This window comes from Gadus chalcogrammus, chromosome 3 (assembly GCF_026213295.1).
Source record: "Gadus chalcogrammus isolate NIFS_2021 chromosome 3, NIFS_Gcha_1.0, whole genome shotgun sequence".
Lineage (NCBI taxonomy): Eukaryota > Metazoa > Chordata > Actinopteri > Gadiformes > Gadidae > Gadus > Gadus chalcogrammus.
In genome coordinates, this window is record NC_079414.1 from 10025075 (window position 1) to 10046981 (window position 21907).

Consider the following 21907-nt stretch of genomic DNA (forward strand, 5'->3'; position numbering starts at 1 on the left):
GGGACAAAGATATTAATAAGGGATGCAAATCTAAACATTATTCTGATATTCGTAATGTTTTCCTAATGCTCATACATTTTACAGAAAAAACACCTCAACACAAAACTAGAATAAAACTGTAGTTAATATCTGCAATGAACCATTAACCGATTGTTATTACACATTTTTGGCTGCTATTTTCAATTGTAATAATTTAACAGGTGGATATATTGTAGTTCAATGTTCTGTTTTAATATACACTATTTAATAACATAAGCAGTGGTACAACGAGTGCATGTGTTTATAAGCATGGCAGGTCCCAGTGGGAATCTAACCACTGACAGTGTTAATGTTATTCTCGAGTACCAATTGACCTAGACAGCACCATCATCGTTAAATAATGCAAATGGAGATCTCAACAGAATCATAGGGTCATAGGGTTTGAGCTCAGAAACTGATTTCTAGTTAGTTACTCCTGCTGTTGGCCCCAAACCTTTCTCCTCCGTCATCCATTTTGTATTATTCTGTTCACAATATGAACAGCTGGGCGAGACGCAAATCTCTTGGGGGCAATTTCAAACAAAAACCAGCTCTGAACAGAGCACAACTCCTTGGAAAAGTCTCACACTAAAATGCTGGCTTTCCATTTCAGATAACAACCGAGCCTCTCGCTTTCGGATCACATCGTTCTGTCTTGACAGCGGTGTAAGATCAAGGGACAGAAGGAAGGACCGGTAAAAGGTTTTCTTTAATCTTTCTACTCCTCAGAGTCACAGTAGAGCACAACAAGCCAGTGCTTTAATCCATCAGATAGCACCATCCTTCTTCTACATCTCTGCCTCAAAGTGTTCCTTTAAAGCAGTGGCTTACTGAACCCAGCCAGCCACCAAGTGGGTCGCACTTGGTGGTGGCACTTGGTGGTGTCACAAGGGAAAAACAGGATTTAAAAAAATGTATGCTTGCTGATATGTCCTGAAAATTATATTTCTCTACTGATGACCAACCGGCTATAAATAGAGAAATACTCTTACTTTTACTTTTGACAAGGTAGTGAAAGTGTGTTAATGTGCTGAATACTAGCTGGGTAGGGGGTGGAGAGTATCGGAAGGTGGTTGATGGCATGAGAAGGTTCTGTGACCCTGGTGTAAAGGGGGGGATAAGACGGGTTTCAGGCTGGGGGGCTGGGGGGGGGGGGGGGGGGGGGGAACTCACGAAGCACTCGGCGGCATCGTCCATGAGACCCAGCTGGAAGCGCTGCTCGTCCTTAAAGGTCTCGGCCAGCGCGTTGCGGAGGCTGTCTGACGCCAGGGTGCGCTCCCTGCTCTGCTGGAACTGCCCAAATATACTCTGTGGAAACAGAGTGCGCACGCACACACAAAAACAGGCATGCACACACATGCACACACATGCAGGCACGCACACATGAACACACATTCACACACATGCACACGCAGGCAGCACAAACACACGCATGAACACGCACGCAAGCACGCACGGAAAGAACAACAGTAAAGGAATGTTTTTAAAGATAATGCTGGAAGTTCATCGTGATAACCGCTATCATCATATTTTCCATATTGCCATGCAGCCTAAAGCACAGACTACCTCATCAGCAGAAACTGAATCGGAATGCTGCTTTTTATTTTAGTTTATTAATACAAATCTAAAACGATTCTGCAGAAAATGAATGTGACGACAATACAATATATTTACTGTTCTAAAACATGATGAAATAAAAAACAACGAACCTTCAAAGCACAGAAAATACACGCATCTCCAAGACAAAAGTGCCCCGAGAGTTGTCTCAGGCTTCTCCTGAATATATCTAACTGCCACAGCACCTGTAAAAACAAAACCACACACAGGCCATCTAAAGGGAATGGTCGATAAAGACATGATTTGAGTATCCTGTATATCATTAAGAGTAAAGGATTAATTCTGTGAGTGTTACAGGGCACATAACTAATTAACTATTTCAAACGGTGTCTACTATATCAGCATAGGGCTTGTACATCAGAAGGCCTCATGGGATATTCGATGGCGATAGTCCGCCATATTCATAGGACTCTAGAGAGTTGTAGTGCTGTAAAATCCTAAATCAGAGCAAATAACGTGTAACCTAGGCTGACGTCTTGCATGAGAAATGCTTTGGCAGTTTAAAACCCAACATTGTCTTCCCGTAATAAAAACACTCCAATGATGTTATGCTCCCTAATTGGTGGGGTCATTGAGACGCCAAGTCGGGACGTAAAAGCCCAACGCATCAGTTGTTGTTTTTTTACAGCATACGCCAGGAGTTCTTCCTAGGATTACATGTTCTTTTACTAGCAGTCATTCTGAGGTTTTATCTATAACAGCGGTTTATTAACTATTAAACTATATTACCTGAACAGCACTGTTAAGGAAGCAGCTGTTCTGGCCCGGTTCGTTGAGCAGGCCTTTGGTGAGCGCTAGGGACAGCATGCTCCCTGGCTGGTAGGACTTCTTCAGGGCCCCTCCAGGTTTCTTGAACAGCTTCACCCAGGCCATCGAACTCGACCCCGTACCTTAAAACCAAAATCATGCATTAAGTAAGGAATATACCAAGACAGGCGTCCCGTTGTTTCAAATACTGAAGAACTGTGGAGAGATTGGATCGAGGCGAAGCGGAGGCTATTTACCACAGAAGAAGTGAGGGGTTAACACTTTACAATATAGGAAATTAATTACTAATTCAATAAAATGGTCTTCCACGGTACTTTGAGGGTACTGTTTTTGCGGTTGGATTGAAACTTATAAATAGTTGTGTTTCAGTTATTAATGTTGGAGTTGTAGCACATTGATTCGGAAACGTTACAAAGGCAGAGGTGTGGGGAAATAATGTACACCCTTGGAATGTTATTGACCGATCAGGATTAAACAATTAAACAATGCTGGAGCAAAGGATCTTAACAGTCATTTAGGTGTTGTTTTTGGCACAGTCACAGAGTATGCAAGTGTTGATGTTTTTTCTCCGCTCTACAGTCTAACCTCATTACAAACGGTCTAAAAACAGCTTCAGACAATGAGGGCGTCTGAAATAATATTAGCTCCACAAGTCTTTGATTTTCTCAGGATTACAATAACATATTCCACAATAGCGGCACATTTCCATGTGTTATTAATATGCCTCATACAATCCTCAATCTTAATTTTTGTTTGTGATTCAATTCGATTGATTTATCGATTGATTACTTGTTTAAAACATCCTTTAACTTACTGGATCTTGATTTTGGTAGTTCTAAAAACCAGTTGGAGACATTGGACAGGGCTGTCGTTGCATCACTAATCCAAATGGATGAGCAGTGTGGTGGGTTGCCAGATGCATCGTGTGTTATCCCCCTTGACCGGTAATCTGGGATCCAGCAGTCCTATTATGTTATGGCAAAACTTCCGGAGGGAGAAGCCACAGAGCCAGCGTTTACAGATCCATATCTCCAGCCAAACGATTGGTTGAAATAGATACGTCAGGAAGACGAACGCCCCGTTCACCCAGATTGAAGCTTGAAGAATTGATCAGAATTTATGTTTGAATCTAAAGTCCGCTCTGTGGGCCTACCTTGACCGGGGACAAGGGGGGTCTTGCTGTAGCTGGACATGGTGGGCAAGGGGAGCAGGTAGGGGGGTCTGGCCATGGCCTGTAGGCTGTCCTCTAGCCCCACACGCCTCCAGGGCTGCTGGGGAGGGAACGCAGCATGCTGCTGGATTCAGCCCGGCGCTGGCCCGGAGCTACTGGTGGACATCGGAGGACGACACAGTGGAGACCTGCTGGGGCAAGCAGAAGGGAGGACGTTGGTTATGAGGACTGACGTAACCAGCGTGGACATTAGTTATGAGGACTGACGTAACCAGCGTGGACATTCATCATGAGGACTGATGTAACCAGCGTGGACATTAGTTATGAGAACTGACGTAATCAGCATGTATGTTAGTTAGGAGGACTGACATAACCAGCGTGTATGTTAGTTATGAGGACTGACATAACCAGCGTGTATGTTAGTTATGAGGACTGACATAACCAGCATGTATGTTAGTTATGAGGACTGACATAACCAGTTATGAGGACTGACATAACCAGCATGTATGTTAGTTATTACAACTGTAACTACCTAGCGTGGACGTTAGTTATGAGGACTGTTTCCAGATACAGCAATTCATTCTGTTTTGTTCAGTTGAAAACATACAGTTTGACGGTTCAAACTGTTCATCACTGTTCATCTAAGCGTCTTAGAGTACCATATTAAGCACTATATAAATTTCATTTATTATTATTATTATTATTATTATCTTCATCATCTCATCTTTGAACTTAAGACACAGAATGCTTTAAGAAAAAACTATTTCTAATCAGTTTTGAATTCTAAAATGTTATATACATCCTAATAAATAAAATAAAAATTAAAAAATATAAATAATATATACAAATGGGTGGATATTTTAACGAAAGGGTACAAAATGTGACTTGATATATTTGATATGATAAATAAGACTTTTGAATGCAATATCGTACTGGACTGTGTGGTGATGATGGTGAGGATGTATATGGTTTAGAAAATGGAAACGCAATCTTAAAAACCAAAACCGTGTTGACATAATGAGTGTGTGTGTGTGTGTGTGTGTGTGTGTGTGTGTGTGTGTGTGTGTGTGTGTGTGTGTGTGTGTGTGTGTGTGTGTGTGTGTGTGTGTGTGTGTGTGTGTGTGTGTGTGTGTGTGTGTGTGTGGATATGTATGTGTGTGTGTGTGTGTGTGTGTGTGTGTGTGTGTGTGTGTGTGTGTGTGTGTGTGTGTGTGTGTGTGTGTGTGTGTGTGTGTGTGTGTGTGTGTGTGTGTGTGTGTGTATGTGTTTGTGTGTGTGTTGCTGTGTTCCCTTCTGACCGTTAGCTGTTCATTGATGGCGAATGAACGGCACTATTATCACTGTTCTCATCCACATGTATCCTCTATTACTGCTACAGATCTATAGGCTATGCCTGTGACACATTCGTCGCCCGGGTAAACCATGTGATGTCATGCCGCGCCACTCTCCCTACCAGGGTTCAGCAAGAGGGCTGTTTTACATTGACATTACCGACTGAGTTGTCATGCTGTGGTTATTTTTCACCAGCAAAATAAGCAATGTTTTCCCAGCGACATGCATGCTTCCATAACGCACGTCAACTGCACCATGGGGCAAACTGGTGCAGTTACAGGACACACTACATAATATGCCGCAACTTCCACTGCTCTTCAGTTCACACATATACAACCATTGTTGTGCAAAACAGAAAAATACAGCATGCTCTGTTCTCGTGGATACTCGCCTTATAACGGTCCAAGGGGATTGACTCTGCCCGCCCACACCGCAAGCAGTCCGGGCAGTCGGGTTGTCAACAGACGAATGTAATACAGCAGCGTCTTCCTAAATCTTCCAGATAAATGGACTTTAATGCCACTGCAGATACGGCGAAGGCGAAGTGCGCCGAGCGGGTCCGCTGACTGGTCCTGGTGGTGGCAGCGGAGAGAGGGGAGCTACAAGCGCTGCCGCTAGAGAAACTCGCTTCAGATCAATCCCAGCCCCTCCGATCACCGCTATGAGCCAGTACCGTTAGTCCTTTCGACAGCACAAAACACAGTGGGACTTAAGTTGTTTCGGATGAATGTGATAACGTTCCACGGGCCAGTGAGCTCAGTAGAATGTCGAACGCGTTTCTTTCGAGATGATGTTTTGAGGCAGACTTGTGTGTAGGTCAAACTCTGCCCCTAGCGGAGATGTCGGCGCACTGCAGCAGTGCGGTTGGCCTGTGAGCCACAGAGCTGGAACACGGTGGCTGTTTTTCTATTTTTTTATATCTTTTTAGCAGGATCGGAATTCGTGAAGATGATGGTGGTGGTGAGGATGACGATGACATGTCAGAAATCACATGACTCTGCTGGTTTCGTAATCATGCCGCACTGTCTGTGGAGTTAAATCCCAACTACTGTCTTGTAATGTATGCATAAAATATGCATTATTGAATATTATTTAATAAGTTTAAGTGAGCTGTTGTATATGTTTGTCAAAGAATGTGCACACATTCTTTCGAATTGTAGTCAAGACTGGTCAACTTTTCAATTTATAGAATTGATTATATATTATTTAAGTTATTTGTATAATCAGGTCTGTTCAACACAGAGAGTGGACCCTCACAGGTGCAGGATTTACCTGCTTAATTGCAATTGATTTGAGGTTCTGTAGGAGGGTGTTATCAGACAAAAAATGCCTTATATTGTAATATGTTCGTGAGTCAGACTGACTCACTGATTTACAGTAGCCAGAATGGAATAAAATTCTAATGAAAATTTACGTTCGATGAAAATATTGCAGCAAACAGTAGCCTAATACAACACAGGCCATGTATTTCAAAAGTCTTTATAAAACGTCATAGTTATTGTACTAATCGGACTGGAGGAGGATGGACTTTTCATTCAAATGGAGCCCAGTTTTGTGACACACTGCGGCTGATATAACGTTTTAGAATTTGTTTTTGTATCTTATTAAAGTTGTCAATTGTGTTGAATGTTCAATTCAACATCCTCAGAATCTCAAAACGGTATATTATTTTCTCCAACCTTTTTATAAGCTACCATATACCTAAGTATACTAAAAATAAAAAGAGAAAGTAATATTATACTAATAGGCCTATTATATAATAGGCCCTATACCATGCAATCTGTGTTCAATATGTATGCAATATTAGTTCAGTAATCAGTTTACATCGTTCACTGAGATCTAATTTCCTGTTTTTCAGTTCTGCGTTACATTTCCACTGGAGCATTTCTTTGCCAGAAGTATCTCCAGTGAAAGGAAGCCTACATCATGGTTCTTGCTGTTGGGGTTGATAGGTGATCCAACTTTTTGATAGGCCTTCAGGCTGGTTTGAGCCAGCCTGGAGGCCTATCAAAAATCGTCAGTTGGATAAGGGGTGTCCACTCAGCGCCTGACCTTTCAGCACTGCAGCCTTCCATTTGTCCTACATTCAAGATTTCCAGGACAATATTCCATTTGTTCTTGACTTTAATTAAGGCTTGGTACACTATTATTGTTGTATTTATTCAAATTAAATGTAATAACTTCTGAGCGTTTCTTCATTTGATGTGGATTTTATTACTGGTATGTCACCATAAAATCTGACTTTTATTTACATTCTTTTCATTTGAACATATGCAGCATTTCTTCATCAGTTTTGGAAAGCACTGTGTGTTCATATAGTGCATGTTGCTATTTACATTACATTCCTTCATTATAGTGTCCGGTTCATGCGAGGAAGGGGGTGCTTAGAAGCCGTCTGTCACTGTACTGTGTGATAAAAGTACTCATCAACTTGACTTGGTGGCATTGTTGAACACGCAAGAAGTCCACAATTAAATACACAACAACACAAGCCGTCCCAACTAAAGCACAAAACTTTTCAAACATTGTTTTCAGGATTCAAACATCAAGAATACATTTTTAGTTTTCTCTTTTCCCAGTCCTATCACAGATGAACAAATAACAGTTTAACATATGAGAAATGTTCGGGTAAGCCCAACATTTTAAAGTTCTGTTTCCCCATAGTTTGATAATACATGACCTAGTTCACTCAATTCAACTAGGGTCAAACCTAGCATTACAAGCTAAAGCCAAGCTTATGCAGAAAATTACAAAGACCCGCCATTTTGTTAGACACCAAAAAATCAAAAAGATACAATGGGCCATATTCCACTAGTTGCTGTCTTGGTTCCAGATTGGTTCTCCTGGGTGGGGGAACTGAAATCCACATTCAGTTCCTCCATCCAGCTACCGTTGAAAACCAAGATGGCGGCCAGGTCAATAAGGCCCACATGGAGACGATGGTTCCGGTGTTAGAGAGTGGGTGTCAGGACTAATTTAGTAGGTGTGCCACAGAACAACACAGAACAGAACGGGGCTGACCAGGCTTAACACCCAACCTTTGCAGAGAGGTGCAGATCTTGTCTACTTTTTATTTCATTTATTTTTGTGCGCTACCCCCAAGGGCTCTCCGTGACCTTGGACCTGCTAGGGGCCCCAAAAAGCCTTCTCTAGAGGTCCTCAGACTCTGGGATCCCCTCGGGCTCCACGGCAGGGCAGTGGGAAATGAAGGGGCCGGTCCCGTCCGAGATCCAACCCTGGGCCGTCCTGTTGAAGGTGGGCCGCAGGGCCTCAGGCTGCTGGAGCTCGGGGTAGCTGGGCGGGTTCAGGTCCACCTCCGGCAGCTTGAAGCGGATCCCCTTGGGCGCACGCTCGAAGCCCCCGAACGGGGTGGCCACCCTGGGGACGCAAATACACACCGTGCTCTTGTTTAGCAGACGCTGGTTCTCACACACATGTTATTAGGAGCAGGTGTTTGGGGGGGTTGCTTCAGGTGGACGGAAGAACTGGAGTTGGAACCCAGGAGCTTTCCATTGGGAGTCGAGAGGTTAAAAGCCAAAACAACGCTAGAATATCCTGCTCCCTGTAGCGTACCTCTACGCTGAGAACACTCTGAATACTCGTACCTATACTATTTACTATACTCTTACCTATATACTATACTCTTACCTATACTATTTACTATACTCTTACCTATATACTATACTCTTACCTATACTATTTACTACACTCTTAGCTATACTCTTACCTACACTATATACTACACTCAACATTCAAGTCATTTATACTCTTCTCTTGCTTATACTATATGCTATACATGATCAATATCCTATGTATTATACTCTTGTCTATATACTATTTAGTATACTCTCATCTATATACTATATAATATATACTATACTCTTAACGATATACTATATAAAATATACTATACTCTTATCTAAATACTGCTATCGATATGCTACATACTATATACTCTAGTCTTACCGGTTAAAGCTCTTGTAGTCAATGAGTTCAGCTCTGGGCCCGAGCACCGGCATTTTCATGTTGAGGGTCTCGGCCAGGTCAGGGTCATGGATGATAGCCTGATCCCACGGCGAGTGATAACATTTGGACACGCCCTGGACACCGCCACCCTCTGCCGCTGGGTCTTCCAAAGAAATTCACACAAAAAGTCATCATTTCTGAGCATGACTTCATCCTGTGTCTCCAAAAAATACAGAACTCATGGCATATTTAAGATGTGCTTTAGAATGATGAACTGCTGCATGTCACCTAGGCAACGCAGCCATGTGTCAGCCGTGCCTGTTCACGGTCTTAAAATAGTGCATGCTGGCAAAGTGCGTAAAAAGCACTTCATTAAATTGAAGGGGGTATACACCTTGCAGTCAGCGTCGTATCGGATTACACACAGGGACGAAGTCTGCTCTCCAGCAGCCGTTTACAGGAAACAATTGTTAGTGCAGTCGACGGTACAATCCCTATTTACGGTTTCACAGTCAGGCTAGTTGCACAATTCTCTGAAACACAACATACTGTATTTTTCTCCGAAAATACGTACAAAAAACACATGCATCAGGCTAATCATAGGGGTTACTGACCCAGCCAATTGGAGGTTTATAAAACCAGATGATACAATACACATTCACGTTTGTCATTGTCTTTGTAATTACCTGTTGCAATGCTATTGGCATTAGCAGCATCTTCGGTAGTGAAAGATGTGTGTTCTCCATCTACATTGATTTCAGCATTCTGAGTTAAAGGGTCATTCTGCGGAAGAGACAATGAACCATGCGAGAGAGCATAACTACTTGCAAATAGACATGTTTTCCTTTTTCTTTTCACACAACTTACGTGCACACAAGTATTGAAACAAGAGAGTTCACACGGCAAACACAAGATGACGGGTGTACGGATCTCTGGTGTGCACCTGCTCAGGCACGTGTACATTAAACACATCGATAGGAGGGGGACTGCCCACGTAACGACATACCTGAGGGGCCACTCAGGCTAATGCCTTCTAACGTTCCTGTGTGTGCTGAAGGTTTCAGATCAACATCTCTAATGCCTCACATCATCACATCCAAGTCTTTCTACTGAGGATTGCGAAGTCCTTCGCTTACACTGTTTCTTCATTCACCTGATTTCATTGATGTCAAAAGAGGCTAACCCCTATTTTGTGTTAATGTCATTCACACCATAAACTGTGCTCATTTTATCCTTGCTACATCCAACTTGTATTATCAAGCATTTTGTGTCCTGCATTGAAGGGTACTATATCAATAAAGGGGCAATTCAATCATATTAATCCAATGATATTGACATTGTTGTTATGATCAACTGTGATATAACTATTAATGTAAAGATCAGATGAACTGTATTAATATAAATGGAGAATTTGGAAAGCTGTTTGTTGTCCTTAATGTTGTTGCTGTTATTATAAATGGGAACATTACCTATGTACTACTAACATGGAACACACTGAGATATTAGCATTATTTACGTTTGAGCTATTATTGGTAAAGGCATCACCAGGGCTCTACTCACATGGAACATGTTGGCCTCGTTTTGGATGCTCTCAAACGTGTACTTGTCGGAGCGGCGCTGGCGCATCTTGAAGAGGCGTGAGCCGCGGTTGGACATCAGCGACAGCTCCTCCAGCATGATGTCCTGCGGGGTGCTCAGCTTCTTCCCCAGGTCGATGGCCAGGCCTCCAGGAACACAACAAGCACTGTGTACTGCTTACTATTCCAATGGCATGAGTCTTGCTCTATGATGGCTACAGGTCAGACTGCGGACATGGGGGTTCAAACCCAGAAATCCCTACCCATTCCGACTCCATTGCCCTGACCAGTATCCTGCCCATATTTTTTGTGTGTGCGCTCACTGTAGCACTCCCTGGTTTATGTGCTGTTTTTGTCATCGGAATTGTCACTGAGACCGTGAATTATGGATGACATGCAAGCCAGTAATTATTTCAGAATAAATTATTATCTAAAAATAGATCACCTTTCCGTTTGTGTTTTGTTTGTTGCTACATTTGATCAGAACAGAGTGTATAGGATACCTTGAAACACCAAATAGAGCATACTTTTAAAATAGGCCCTACTGCTTGAAATAAGCAGTCCAGCTCCTTGTCCAGCCATCAGCCCGTATATCGGTGGACATGACCCCATGGACTTGACATCCCTAACATTTCGCATTGAACCCAGCAGTGGAAACGCGTCCGTCATTGCACTTGAGACCCCGCCTAGCTCGAACAGGATGCTCTCGCTCCCACTGTACAGGGAATGCACCACAGCTGTCGAGGACCTTTAGCCTAGCCAAACAACCACCCCCCAGTTTGTCCACAGTCCCCAACCCCCCCCCCCCCCCCCCTCCCTAACCCCACCCACCCGAAATAGCCCCTCCAAAAAGGACAACGACAAAAGGATAGGTAGTTAAACTATCCCATTAGCTTATTCAAGGCCTCGCAGGAGAATAGCTTCTGACATAGCTGTCAACTGAAGATAAAGCAGCCGCTCTGTGCGCCATTGTGTTTCAGTGCGTCTACTTTGTCTGAGGGCCAAGCAGACCCTTCAATCCTACCGTTGGTCCCATGGACCTCTCGGCAGATAGCGGCTGCATTGCTCTTCCTCTCCCCCGCCGGCATGGTGCAGAACTGAGACATGGTTGCTTCAGGAGGAAGGCCCTGACAGGGAGCGCTGGAGGAACAACAAATCACAGCTGGCTCTTTTTGCTGTTCTACCCAACTGAATAAAAACACATTTTTTAGGACTGCATTTAAATCAAAATATACACTGCTTAGGATATGTGTTTATGTCCGCAAGGGATTGAATGTTGGCTAAAGTATTAAAGGTTAAATTAATGTTACAGAAACTGGTGGTAATTGAAGAAGCTTTAATGCAGGCCTTTAGCCTATATAGCCCACTGGGGATTTGAGGGCTTATCTGAAGTGAATAAATGGATCCCTGTCTCGCTTTCATGGTCTGGCTATGTAATCCAACACAAGTCACTCCTCACAAGAACTCCCTTCAGTTTAAAGAAAGATTTAATAGCGTTTCCAAGCATAAATTATACTAAATAAATATGCCATCTATTCTCATATCCATGGTCTTTCTCTTCAAGATAATTAAAAGGATGCCTGTATGATGATACATTGAGTACGTATTTATCATTTATCCAAATAGTTTCATTAATCATTTTCTAATTAGTCCTACAATTACTATGCATTATGAATTTATTTAGCTTCAAACGATGCATGCTGTAGAGATTGCTATTAATAACCTAATAAAATCTAGAAGCTGTTAAAATATATAAACTTATGTATCCTATTTGTTATTTTAACAATCAGCCAAACTTATGATAAATCATTATAATTTGCATAAATGTGTATATATTTTTATATTCACATATAAATTAAACTGAATCATACAGTGATCTGTCATCCAATCTCATGACCTTGCAACGTGATGCCAAACAGGGATTTAAGCGTTTATATTTAGTCCAGTTATTAAAACATGAAACCTTTCCGAGATTAAAAATCCTTGTGTTAATAGCTAAACAAAAAAAATATCCATATTAATTTAAACATGTGCGTCTATCGTCCTTAATAATCAACAGATGAACGACCGTATTGATACTGCAGTTTATAGATAAGCCAAAGTTTTCAAAACCTGAAAACCAAAAAACACCCAAATCACACACATTCACCGAGCATTCTTCCAAAGGCCCACATACCTTTGAGGGAGTCCCTGGGGTGCTGACTAGTTCCTGGAGGAGAGACGATAGGACTCAGGGGTCACCATAGGTACCGTGATCTTCCCTGATCTTCACACTGGGGGAGACTGAAGGCAAGCGGCTGCGGGTGTCTCTGTGTCTGTTGTCACTGGAATGCAGCTTACATCAATAGGCTAAATTTAAACTGCCAAACACTCAAAACCACTCACAAACGCTGTGAGACAAGTATAGTTACCAGGGGGGCGGGGGGGGGGGGGGTGAGAGGACAGAGCAGGAATAATAGTAATGCCTCTGCACCATGGCACTCTTTGGGAGACTTGCCTTCCACTATTTACTAACGTTTAGTCACTGAGCACCAGTCGTTTAGAACAAGTGGTTTAGAAATCGTTTAAACCAAGGCAAATTGTTCAGCACCGTCAAAGGTTGAAGTGAGTTACTTTAGATCCATATCATTAAGGAGCAGGTAGAGGGGAGACAGTACAGAGACAGTTCATTAAGGAGCAGGTAGAGGGGAGACAGTACAGAGACAGTTCATTAAGGAGCAGGTAGAGGGGAGACAGTACAGAGACAGTTCATTAAGGAGCAGGTAGAGGGGAGACAGTACAGAGACAGTTCATTAAGGAGCAGGTAGAGGGGAGACAATACAGAGACAGTTCATTAAGGAGCAGGTGGGTGAGACAGTACAGAGACAGTTCATTAAGGAGCAGGTAGAGGTGAGACAGTACAGAGACAGTTCATTAAGGAGCAGGTAGAGGTGAGACAGTACAGAGACAGTTCATTAAGGAGCAGGTAGAGGTGAGACAGTACAGAGACAGTTCATTAAGGAGCAGGTAGAGGTGAGACAGTACAGAGACAGTTCATTAAGGAGCAGGTAGAGGGGAGACAGTGCAGAGACAAGTCATTAAGGAGCAGGTAGAGGGGAGACAGTTCATTAAGGAGCAGGTAGAGGTGAGACAGTACAGAGAGAGGTCCTTAAGGAGCAGGTGGGTGAGACAGTACAGAGAGAGGTCCTTAAGGAGCAGGTGGGTGAGACAGTACAGAGATGAGTCATTAAGAGGCTGGTAGGGGTTAAATAGTACAGAGACAAGTCGTTAAGGAGCAGATAGAGGTGAGACAGTGCAGAGACAAGTCATTAAGAAGCAGGTAGAGGTGAGACAGTAGAGACAGGTCATTAAGAAGTGGTAGGGGTTAGAAGACAGTACAGAGACAAGGTATTTAGGAGCATATAGGGGTTAGACAGTAAAGAGACGGGCCGTTGAGGAGAAGGTGTTAGACAATACAGAGACAGGTTGTTAAGTAGAAGGTAGGGGTTCGTCATCTTGTTCAAGGATGCCTACAGGAAGATTGTTGCTCTTGGTGTTCAGGTCCAGAAACAACCTCTGTCTACTCCAAGGTGCCGAATAAGACACTTCTAACATCCTCACAGCCAACCTCACTGTTGACAGAGGATATCCTGATTCAGGTAGAAACACGCTCTATAGTCAAGGTTAAATAAAACAATGTTTTATTGGTGTTATCTCAAAAATCATGTGCCCTGCTAGTGTGTACTACATCCAATTCGAACACACCAACTGTCACTAAGTACTTTCCAATGTAGTTAGCGCAAATAACATAATGGATGTTGTAATACTCACTGCAAAATGCTGTTCAACACTGTTCATTCATAATGACATATGATGAAGTACAAGACAGCAACACAGCGTTAATAATAATAATAATACATTTAATTTAGAGGCGCCTTTCAAGGCACCCAAGGTCACCTTACAGAGCATAAAGTTATCATCAAGCGTTGTGCTGCATCGCGTCAGCCCTCTTTTTTAAAACCTTTAGAAACTTCACTGTGTTTCAAAAGTGTGAGATTACATTCTGCTGAGTGAGATTAAACAATAATCCCGTGTGGTGTGTGAGGTCCATTTGAGAACTAACCCTAAACATAAACCAGAGGGCCATAGTTCTGTGCTGTGAATTCAGTGTCACACACAGTGCCTCCACATAGCCCACCATTAGTTACATCTGCAAAGTTCATCCTCTTAATAACAAATGTGACACACAGCAATACCGCAATGACATATGTTTTATAAACGTTTCCTTATAGTCTCACAGTCTATTTGAATTAAAGTACTGATTCAATTTGACCCACAGATTTACATTACTAGCGTTTAGACATTTGAAATACAAGCTCTGTGTAACTACCTTAATATAACATCAGTTAATATGATTGTATTAATATGTATAATATATTAATACAATCATATTAACTGATGTAAAATCAAGGTTAATATGATTATATTAATAACGTGTATGGTACTATGGACCCTGTAGTCTACAAAGGTTTAATCTATTTTTACTTATTCTCTCAACATCTGTAACACATTCCTATAAATGCACTCTACTTACTCTGCCATCGCTTTGAAACATTGCTACTCCGTGGTTTTCTAACTGACAAGTTAGAAAACCAGCAATTCAGATTCATTTGTGGATTCCACCCTGGATAACTGCGGGTTATCGACGATCAAATACAGTATAACACCGTTCCAATTTCCAAACCTGCACCAACTTTGACGACAAGGGTGCAGGTCAAGTTGTTTAGTTGTACAAAATACATCAAAAGGGAAATGATGATGTGTTTTCCTAAAGCACACTCCTTGGTGACCAATATATTGTTCCTACTCTATCTGTGCTAAGCAAAGGGCTGTGGTCTTAAGTGGAATTAATATTGTGTCATTACTTCATCTGTAAAATTGCATAAGACATAACTAATATATAATATATATCAGGAAATCGGGCATGAGTTGTCCCCTGGAATCAGTGGGACTCCATAAAGCCCAGAAAGATCCGGCCTCCGCCCGAGAGGCGACTTCCTCGTTTGAAGGGGGGGCCGCAGAAGGGGGGCGAAGCCTGGGCCGCGGGCGGGCGGAAGTAGGCCCCCTTGGGCCCCGGGGAGCAGGGGACCTCCAGGGCCACCCGGTGGGTCCAGTCGGCCGGGGGCTCCGGCAGAGAGCGGCGGTGGCCCCCGGCCCTGAGGCCGGGGGCCACGGGGTCTGGGATGCTCTTGAAGAAGGCCTCGTCCACGGAGCCCAGGGGGCTGCGGCACGCTGCCTCCCAGGGCGTAGGGGCCTTCACGGGCCCGTCCTGCCAGGAGGCCTGCCTCTGCGGAGGCAGCCTGAGAGAGGCATGGAACCTGGGCGGCCCCCCAAAGAAGGGCGGGGTCGTTGGAGAGTGGAGGGGCCGCAGCCGGGCGGGGAGCGTCATGGAGTAGCTCCGGCCGTATGCCTGGAGATTAAAATAAACAAAGGTGGATGTTTGGTTGTTGCCCTTGCGGCGGTTTGTGTGGAAGGCTTTGCTGCCACCGTCTGGCCTGTTGACAGGTTGCAGGGTGTCTGTACCCGTGTGTCTGCAGGGAAGAGCATGAAGATGGCTCTGAGAACCTATAGTAACCATGGTTTCTAACCTAGTAAATAGGTTAGAAGGCTGACCTTGTTAAAAAACAAGGTTAAATTAACAAGGTGTCAGGTCTCTTGTTCTAAGGTATATAAGTTCTAATCTATTGTTTCTCAAATTTTGATCTTTTACTTTACATGATGGCATGTCATCTCTTAAAATGTCTAAAATCGGATGTGGAGCATTTTAAAACATATAGAAAATGGGAGAGTAATCCGAGAGATTTGGTGGCATTTTAAAAAAATGAATTAATTTGTATGGAAATATATATTTACCAGTTTTTGTTCAAAGCAAGCTACATTTAATTTAGAGACATTTCATTAAGGAGCAGGTTAGGACATCTTGCTCAAAGATGAAGACGGATAGACTGCGGATATCAGGGATCGAACCCAGAACCTTCCAGCTGGGAGTTGATCAGCCTCTATATCCTGCGGCCAATATTGTGTCTATTCACCTTACAGAAAAGACAAAAGGTATCAATTCCCTTTTCAGTTAACAAATAAGGTTTCAATACTTTATAGTTCCGAACTCAACATGATAATTCCAAAGATCACGACCTGATGGACTTGCTGAGGAGTGAAGTCACAAAACACGACAACATCATACAGGGTGAGAGATAATGTCAGCCAAAGCAACGATATTTATACCCTTGGTTCCAATTTCTGTTACTAAGTTACTGAAGAAAGTTTCCATCTGTGGACCTCTGTAACGGATGTCACTGGAAGACATGAAAACTGTGGCTAACTCCTGCAAGACAGGAGGAAAAAACTGCGGAAATACGAATGAATTCAGAGAACCAAGAAGTTCAGGTGGAAAAGAGACGCATGAAAAGAGAGCTTTATAAGACACAGAAAACACACAGACAGAGGCCAAAGAGATTTTAATAGCTTGTGCAGAACAAGAAGTGCAGAAAATGATGGTGGCAGAAAGATGTAAATAGGGAGAAATGAGAAGGAGAGTCTACGATTTGGAAAATCTCAATGCTCAATAGCAGTGCTAATGAGCTCAAGTTTACCACCAAGGCTAGAGATGACAAATGTGCGGTTTCATACACTGACAGTTGTACGACTAAAACGACTATGACATAAAAATCCACATATCAACAGTTAAAGTTGTTTGTGTTGGTGTTCACAAGTAACTATGAGTATACTATAATAATAATAATATTGATCATACAACGCTTTAAGCTTTGATTGCACCATTCAAGTTTGGAATGAGACTGAAGAATTGCAATCATATGCATCCCCAAAAGAAGTGCGTACACATTCCCCATCACAGTAATTGACTACAGTATAACTATGATCATAAATGATACCATGGATTATTGGTTTCACTTGATCTAATCCTGGAGCCAAGAAGTCCTACTCACAGCCTTTATGGCCCTAGACTATATATTTCACGCAACATTCGTGACATTTAGATGTTATTTATGTTGGAACAAAATCTAAAATATGGTACAGATCGCTAGGGCACATGTATTGAGTGCACATGAGCACATCGTGAGAGTGCTAAGCCATATGCAAGCCTTATTTATTTTGAGCAGCTCCGACACACCACTCAAGTTAGACTTTGCTGATGAAGCAAATTCATCTTCTTCATATTTATTCCTGATGATAACCCTGACCCACCTACACCACTAGGTTTGGCTGAGTTGTAGCGGTAGGTAAAGCACTACAATGTCCAAACTGCTCAGGAGACAACTCCTCCTTTCTTTCTTTTTTACAGTGTTTAGGAGTAGCAAACATTTTGGCAAAGCTAAAACAAAATCTGTTTCCCTGAAAAACAGACATTTAAAATCTGAGATGCCATGTCATTAAGGTGCAAACGTAGAATGTTAAGCTACTTTTTTTTTTTCTGCCATACTGGTACAGAATAACCCAATGTACTGAGACTACAGTTGAACTGCAACTTGCCGCCACTGCTTGTTAAGCACCGGCTTCTTGGCCGAAAAGGTCGGCTTGGGAGCCATTTGTCGCGCACCTCGAGCGATGAGCGACGCAGGAGAGAAAAGGGCTAAGCAGGAAGCGACAGCAGCTTGCTGATTGGGCGTGCTCAGGGATTGGCTGCTTGAAGCCGGCTTTTGGTATTTGTGCTGGGGGACAGCAAATGTGGCCATGGGCTTGGCATCCAGCTGTTTGACAGGCGAGCGAGGCTCAGCTGAAGAGGTGTGCTGGAGATTAGGAGGGTTTGGGGAACTTACCATTCCTGAGGGAGAACCAGAAGGGGCATTGGGCTTAATTTGGGCCTTATTTCTAAGAGAGTGAGAAGGGGCAGATCTGGGTTTTCTAGGTTTAGGGACTCGGTTATTCTCAGGTGCTGGTGATGGTATTGGGCTTTGACTCTGTTTCTCAGAGACTGCTTCGTATCTGAAGAGTGAAGAGTCTAACTGATAGGGCTGATGCTGCATCACCTCTAAGCTGCTAAGGTGCTTTTTGGGTTTGGGCTTGTCCTTGGTCTTGGCTTTGATATTCGGACTTGTAGATCGGGGTTGCTTCGTGGCGGCAGGGGGGTAGAAAGGAGCGAGGATGGGGTTGTAGGATAGGGGCGGCGGGGCCCGGACATTTGAAGAGTATCTCCAGGAGTTGGGCAGAGAGGGGGCAGGGGAGGTCGATCTGGCCCGGTTCGCTTCCATCGTTTCGCCGTCCACCACAAACTTCTCCATTCGGGTCTGCCTCCTAGCGAACAGCTCTGCACCTTTCCCCATCATAGGTTGTCCATCGGCCTTCTGACTCTGAGCGGCCCTGCCCAGACCCTGAGCCTTGGGAGTAGGGCCTGCCCCCTTGGGTTGCTGCCTTTGTTGTTGTGGACAAGAGGCAGTAGAGTTAGCAACATTGTTGGGCTTAATCCATGAAGACGATGAGAGTGGGTAGGCTGGGCTAGCAGCTGGACTGACAGCCTTAATACTCACAGGAGGCTGTGTCGGCTGCGCACTCCAGCTATTCCTGGTGGGTTGGGGTTGATTCTGTGCAGATGGACCCACTGGTGCCCAGGCATTAGCGGTGGTCTGAAATGGCGCATTGTTGGGAGTAGGTTGAGGCTGGGACCAGGCCGGCTGTGGTGCATATGACTGGCCTTGAGGCCCGGCGGCGTTGGAGAAAGGTGCCAACACTGGACTTCTTGGTGGATTGAAGGGCTCTGAGGGGGGGCTCAACCAGGTTTGCCGGTTTTGGTTGACAGTGGGCTTGGGCGCCACCGGAGGGGGGACCTTCAGTTTCACAGACATCGGTTGCATGAAGTTACATGCCTCAGCGCCCAGACTGAAGAAATCTTCCTCCGTTTCAATGTAGGACTTCCTGTCTCCCCGGTTCTGCAGCTGATGGTCCGACGACACCTGTTTACTGGCGACTCTCCTATTGGACCCTGGGAGGTTCCCCGCATTTTTGGCCGGGACCGATATGCGTTCATCCCTGGAGGCTATGATGTCCCCTGTGGGGGACCACACCTGTGCGCTGGTGTTGACGGGCACCGGTACCTTGAATTTCAGTTCATGTTTCTTTGCCACAGGGGCATTAACGCTTGACGGCATGGTAGCCCCTCCACTATTTATAAACCCGAAGGGCTTGGCCGTTCGGTTGGGCACCAAAGGCTTTGGCTCAGGGATTTGGTTCGTCATCGGTTTAATATTTTCCTGTTGCTGTGGAGTTAGCTGGGGACTTGTATCCACATAGGCCTGCTGCGGGGCTAGGTGAGCAGACTGCATGTACGTTTCCTCCGTTTGCAGTTGGATCGGTGGCTCTGGTTCCTGTGGCGGTGGAGCTCTGTTCCTCAGCTCCTCCTCCTGCTCCAGAGCCATCTCTTCCAGCCTCTGGCGCCGCCTTGCGAACATCATGACCCCTTTGCCCTCGGTGCCGGACAGTCCCTCCATGTCTTCACCGTTTTGCCCCGAACGGGTACACGACGTGCTCTCAGTGATGGGGAGAGTAGTCCTCCTCCGGCTCTGAATCGCTCGGGGTAACGTGGCCCGGATCTCCCTCTACCTGGTCCTCAGGGTCCAAGTGGCTTCAGGTGGTCCCGTAGCTGACCTGCGTGTTTCTTCTGACCCTCTGACGGCACTTCTTGAACAGCAGGACACCCTTACTCTGAGGGTTTGGAGCACTGGTGAGGAGGAGGGCGAGGCGTTTGCATTTAGATTTGGTCTCCTTCACGCGTCTTTCTGATTCCCTCTCAATTAGGCTCGGCCCTTAGATAGAGAGAGAGAGACAGAGAGAGAAGGAAAGAGGTTAGAGATAGAGAGGGACCGGACAAAGTGTGACAAGAAGAGAAAGAGTCAAGCACAGTAAACAAGGTTAAGTGAGCAGAGTAGGGAACTCTTGGATAATATTATCAAATATTATCGTAGATAATACATAATATAATATTATCTAACCCTCATAAACATAATATAACCCTGTAGAAACAATAGCAATAGGTAAACGGTAGGTAAAGAAATAGGTAAAAATTCTATAATATGATGCATTTTATTATTTTCAATATTGATATTTATTAGCAATAATGAATATTTATAATAATAATATCAGTAATCATAAGAATAACTATAATAACAGCAGTGATCACGATAATAATCATAAAAATAACTATAATAATCATAACAGCATATAATACTGCCTTAATGTTCTTGCTTCATCAAGAACACTAATAATAGACGATTGCATTTCTGTATTTATGCGTTCCCGCTGATGCAAGGCCACTAATAAAAGCCCCATATTGGGTTACAGCGGGCAGGGGGCTCCGGAGGGGGCTCCGGGAGGCGGGACGGGGCAGGCTGACGTTCCAGGGCCAGCCCAGCTCCGGGGCCCGGAGAGGGATCGTGTGACATGGCCAACACATGGCCGTGTCCGTCAAACGCTATTCTGCTAGGCTCATCATGGGTGGCTGGCTGTGTTATTCTGGTCCGTGTTCTCACCAGCACACCCCAGGGAGAAATAACCCTGCCATGGAGTCCCACAGGGGGGATTAAAAGTTATACTGCCTCCTGACCACACTAGCTGTATTTCATAGTTCAGTTTTTTTTATCATGTAGCGTCAAATGGTTTATACAGTACGTTTGTGCAGTTTGTGCAAGCTGCATACTTTAAATAACTTGCACAAGCACCAAACACCAAACGTAAATGTTACTTTGTAACTCCTAATATCTGCATGTGATGATCCACAAATTGACAAATGCATGCGATTTAATCTCGAAAAAATTGCATTGAAGATTGTATGATTGAATAATTTTATCTGGCAAAAGCTAACCGTCCAGGAGCAGCTCGCCCTCTGCCTTCACCCCACAAGAGAACCAAGCGTTAGAGAGAGAGAGAGAGAGAGGGAGAGGGTCAGGGGACCGCTACTTACTTGCCTGCCGTCTCCAGTGGCTATCAGGTCTGCGCCGGTCTGCCCGCTGCACCTCAGCGCTGCGCTGCTCTGCCGGCTCAGCACCCTGGGGCAGAATTCCTGAGGAGACAGCAGCAGGAGGTGCTTCCCTGCCCCCTCCTCCTTCTGAAGACTCAGCCTCCCCCGCCTGCTCCTCGGCCCCCTGCCACCTGGCCCCCACCTGGACCCTCGCCCCAGGAAGGGGTTTGGCAGGGGGCCACCTGCTGCTGGCTACCAAGGGGTTCCTCCAGGGCCAAGGCTGGGGTCAAGGTCATGTCACCGCACCCAGGGGGAGAGTGAGGCGGGGTAGGAGGAGTTGGGGCCGGGTGATCTACAGCCGGGGTGAGGCCCCGCAGAGCCGAGGCTCGGGGTCAGCCAGGCACCTGGGGGGACGCCCGGTGCGGGCCCCAGAGACCCGCCCGGGCGTGGGTCACTCCCGGCATCGCCAGAGGAATCGTCATCCTCCTGGCTTCCTCCGCCCGGTTCTGG

The 21907-nt window shown here is 44.6% G+C and overlaps 3 protein-coding genes across 3 annotated transcripts in view; all 3 read right to left on the bottom strand.

The window, feature by feature from the left end:
- The window catches only part of usp53b (ubiquitin specific peptidase 53b), a 24285-nt gene extending 20527 nt beyond the window's left edge, over positions 1–3758 (bottom strand). The window contains exons 1-4 of the mRNA XM_056585835.1: positions 3557–3758; positions 2365–2525; positions 1728–1820; positions 1192–1326 (exon numbers count right to left, since the gene is read on the bottom strand). Coding sequence (XP_056441810.1) covers positions 1192–1326; positions 1728–1820; positions 2365–2525; positions 3557–3632 — 465 coding nt within the window. The 5' untranslated portion in view covers positions 3633–3758. The remainder of the gene's footprint in view (positions 1–1191; positions 1327–1727; positions 1821–2364; positions 2526–3556) is intronic.
- Positions 3759–7007: 3249 nt separating this feature from the next.
- On the bottom strand, positions 7008–12757 carry myoz2b (myozenin 2b). The gene is made up of 6 exons (XM_056585899.1): positions 12626–12757; positions 11474–11589; positions 10433–10596; positions 9559–9655; positions 8873–9035; positions 7008–8284 (listed from the first exon to the last, which is right to left on the bottom strand). Exons 2-6 carry the CDS (start codon positions 11553–11555, stop codon positions 8056–8058), a joined length of 735 nt encoding a protein of 244 aa, XP_056441874.1. The 5' UTR covers positions 11556–11589; positions 12626–12757; the 3' UTR covers positions 7008–8055.
- A 1363-nt stretch (positions 12758–14120) lies between these two features.
- synpo2b (synaptopodin 2b) lies at positions 14121–21533 on the bottom strand. Its single transcript, XM_056585420.1, has 4 exons — positions 21401–21533; positions 17962–20246; positions 17082–17089; positions 14121–16101 (listed from the first exon to the last, which is right to left on the bottom strand). Exons 2-4 carry the CDS (start codon positions 19929–19931, stop codon positions 15431–15433), a joined length of 2649 nt encoding a protein of 882 aa, XP_056441395.1. The 5' UTR covers positions 19932–20246; positions 21401–21533; the 3' UTR covers positions 14121–15430.
- Between the last annotated feature and the right edge of the window lie 374 nt (positions 21534–21907).

Bases quoted from the DNA above. Each gene is read 5' to 3' on its own strand.
- synpo2b (XM_056585420.1), bottom strand. From the start codon at position 19,931: ATGGAGGGACTGTCCGGCACCGAGGGCAAAGGGGTCATGATGTTCGCA.
- myoz2b (XM_056585899.1), bottom strand. From the start codon at position 11,555: ATGTCTCAGTTCTGCACCATGCCGGCGGGGGAGAGGAAGAGCAATGCA. The intron at 9,656-10,432 runs GTGAGTAGAGCC...TCTCTTCCGCAG, and splicing joins ACGAGGCCAACATGTTCCAT to AATGACCCTTTAACTCAGAA. The intron at 8,285-8,872 runs GTAAGACTAGAG...TTGCGTCCCCAG, and splicing joins GACTACAAGAGCTTTAACCG to GGTGGCCACCCCGTTCGGGG.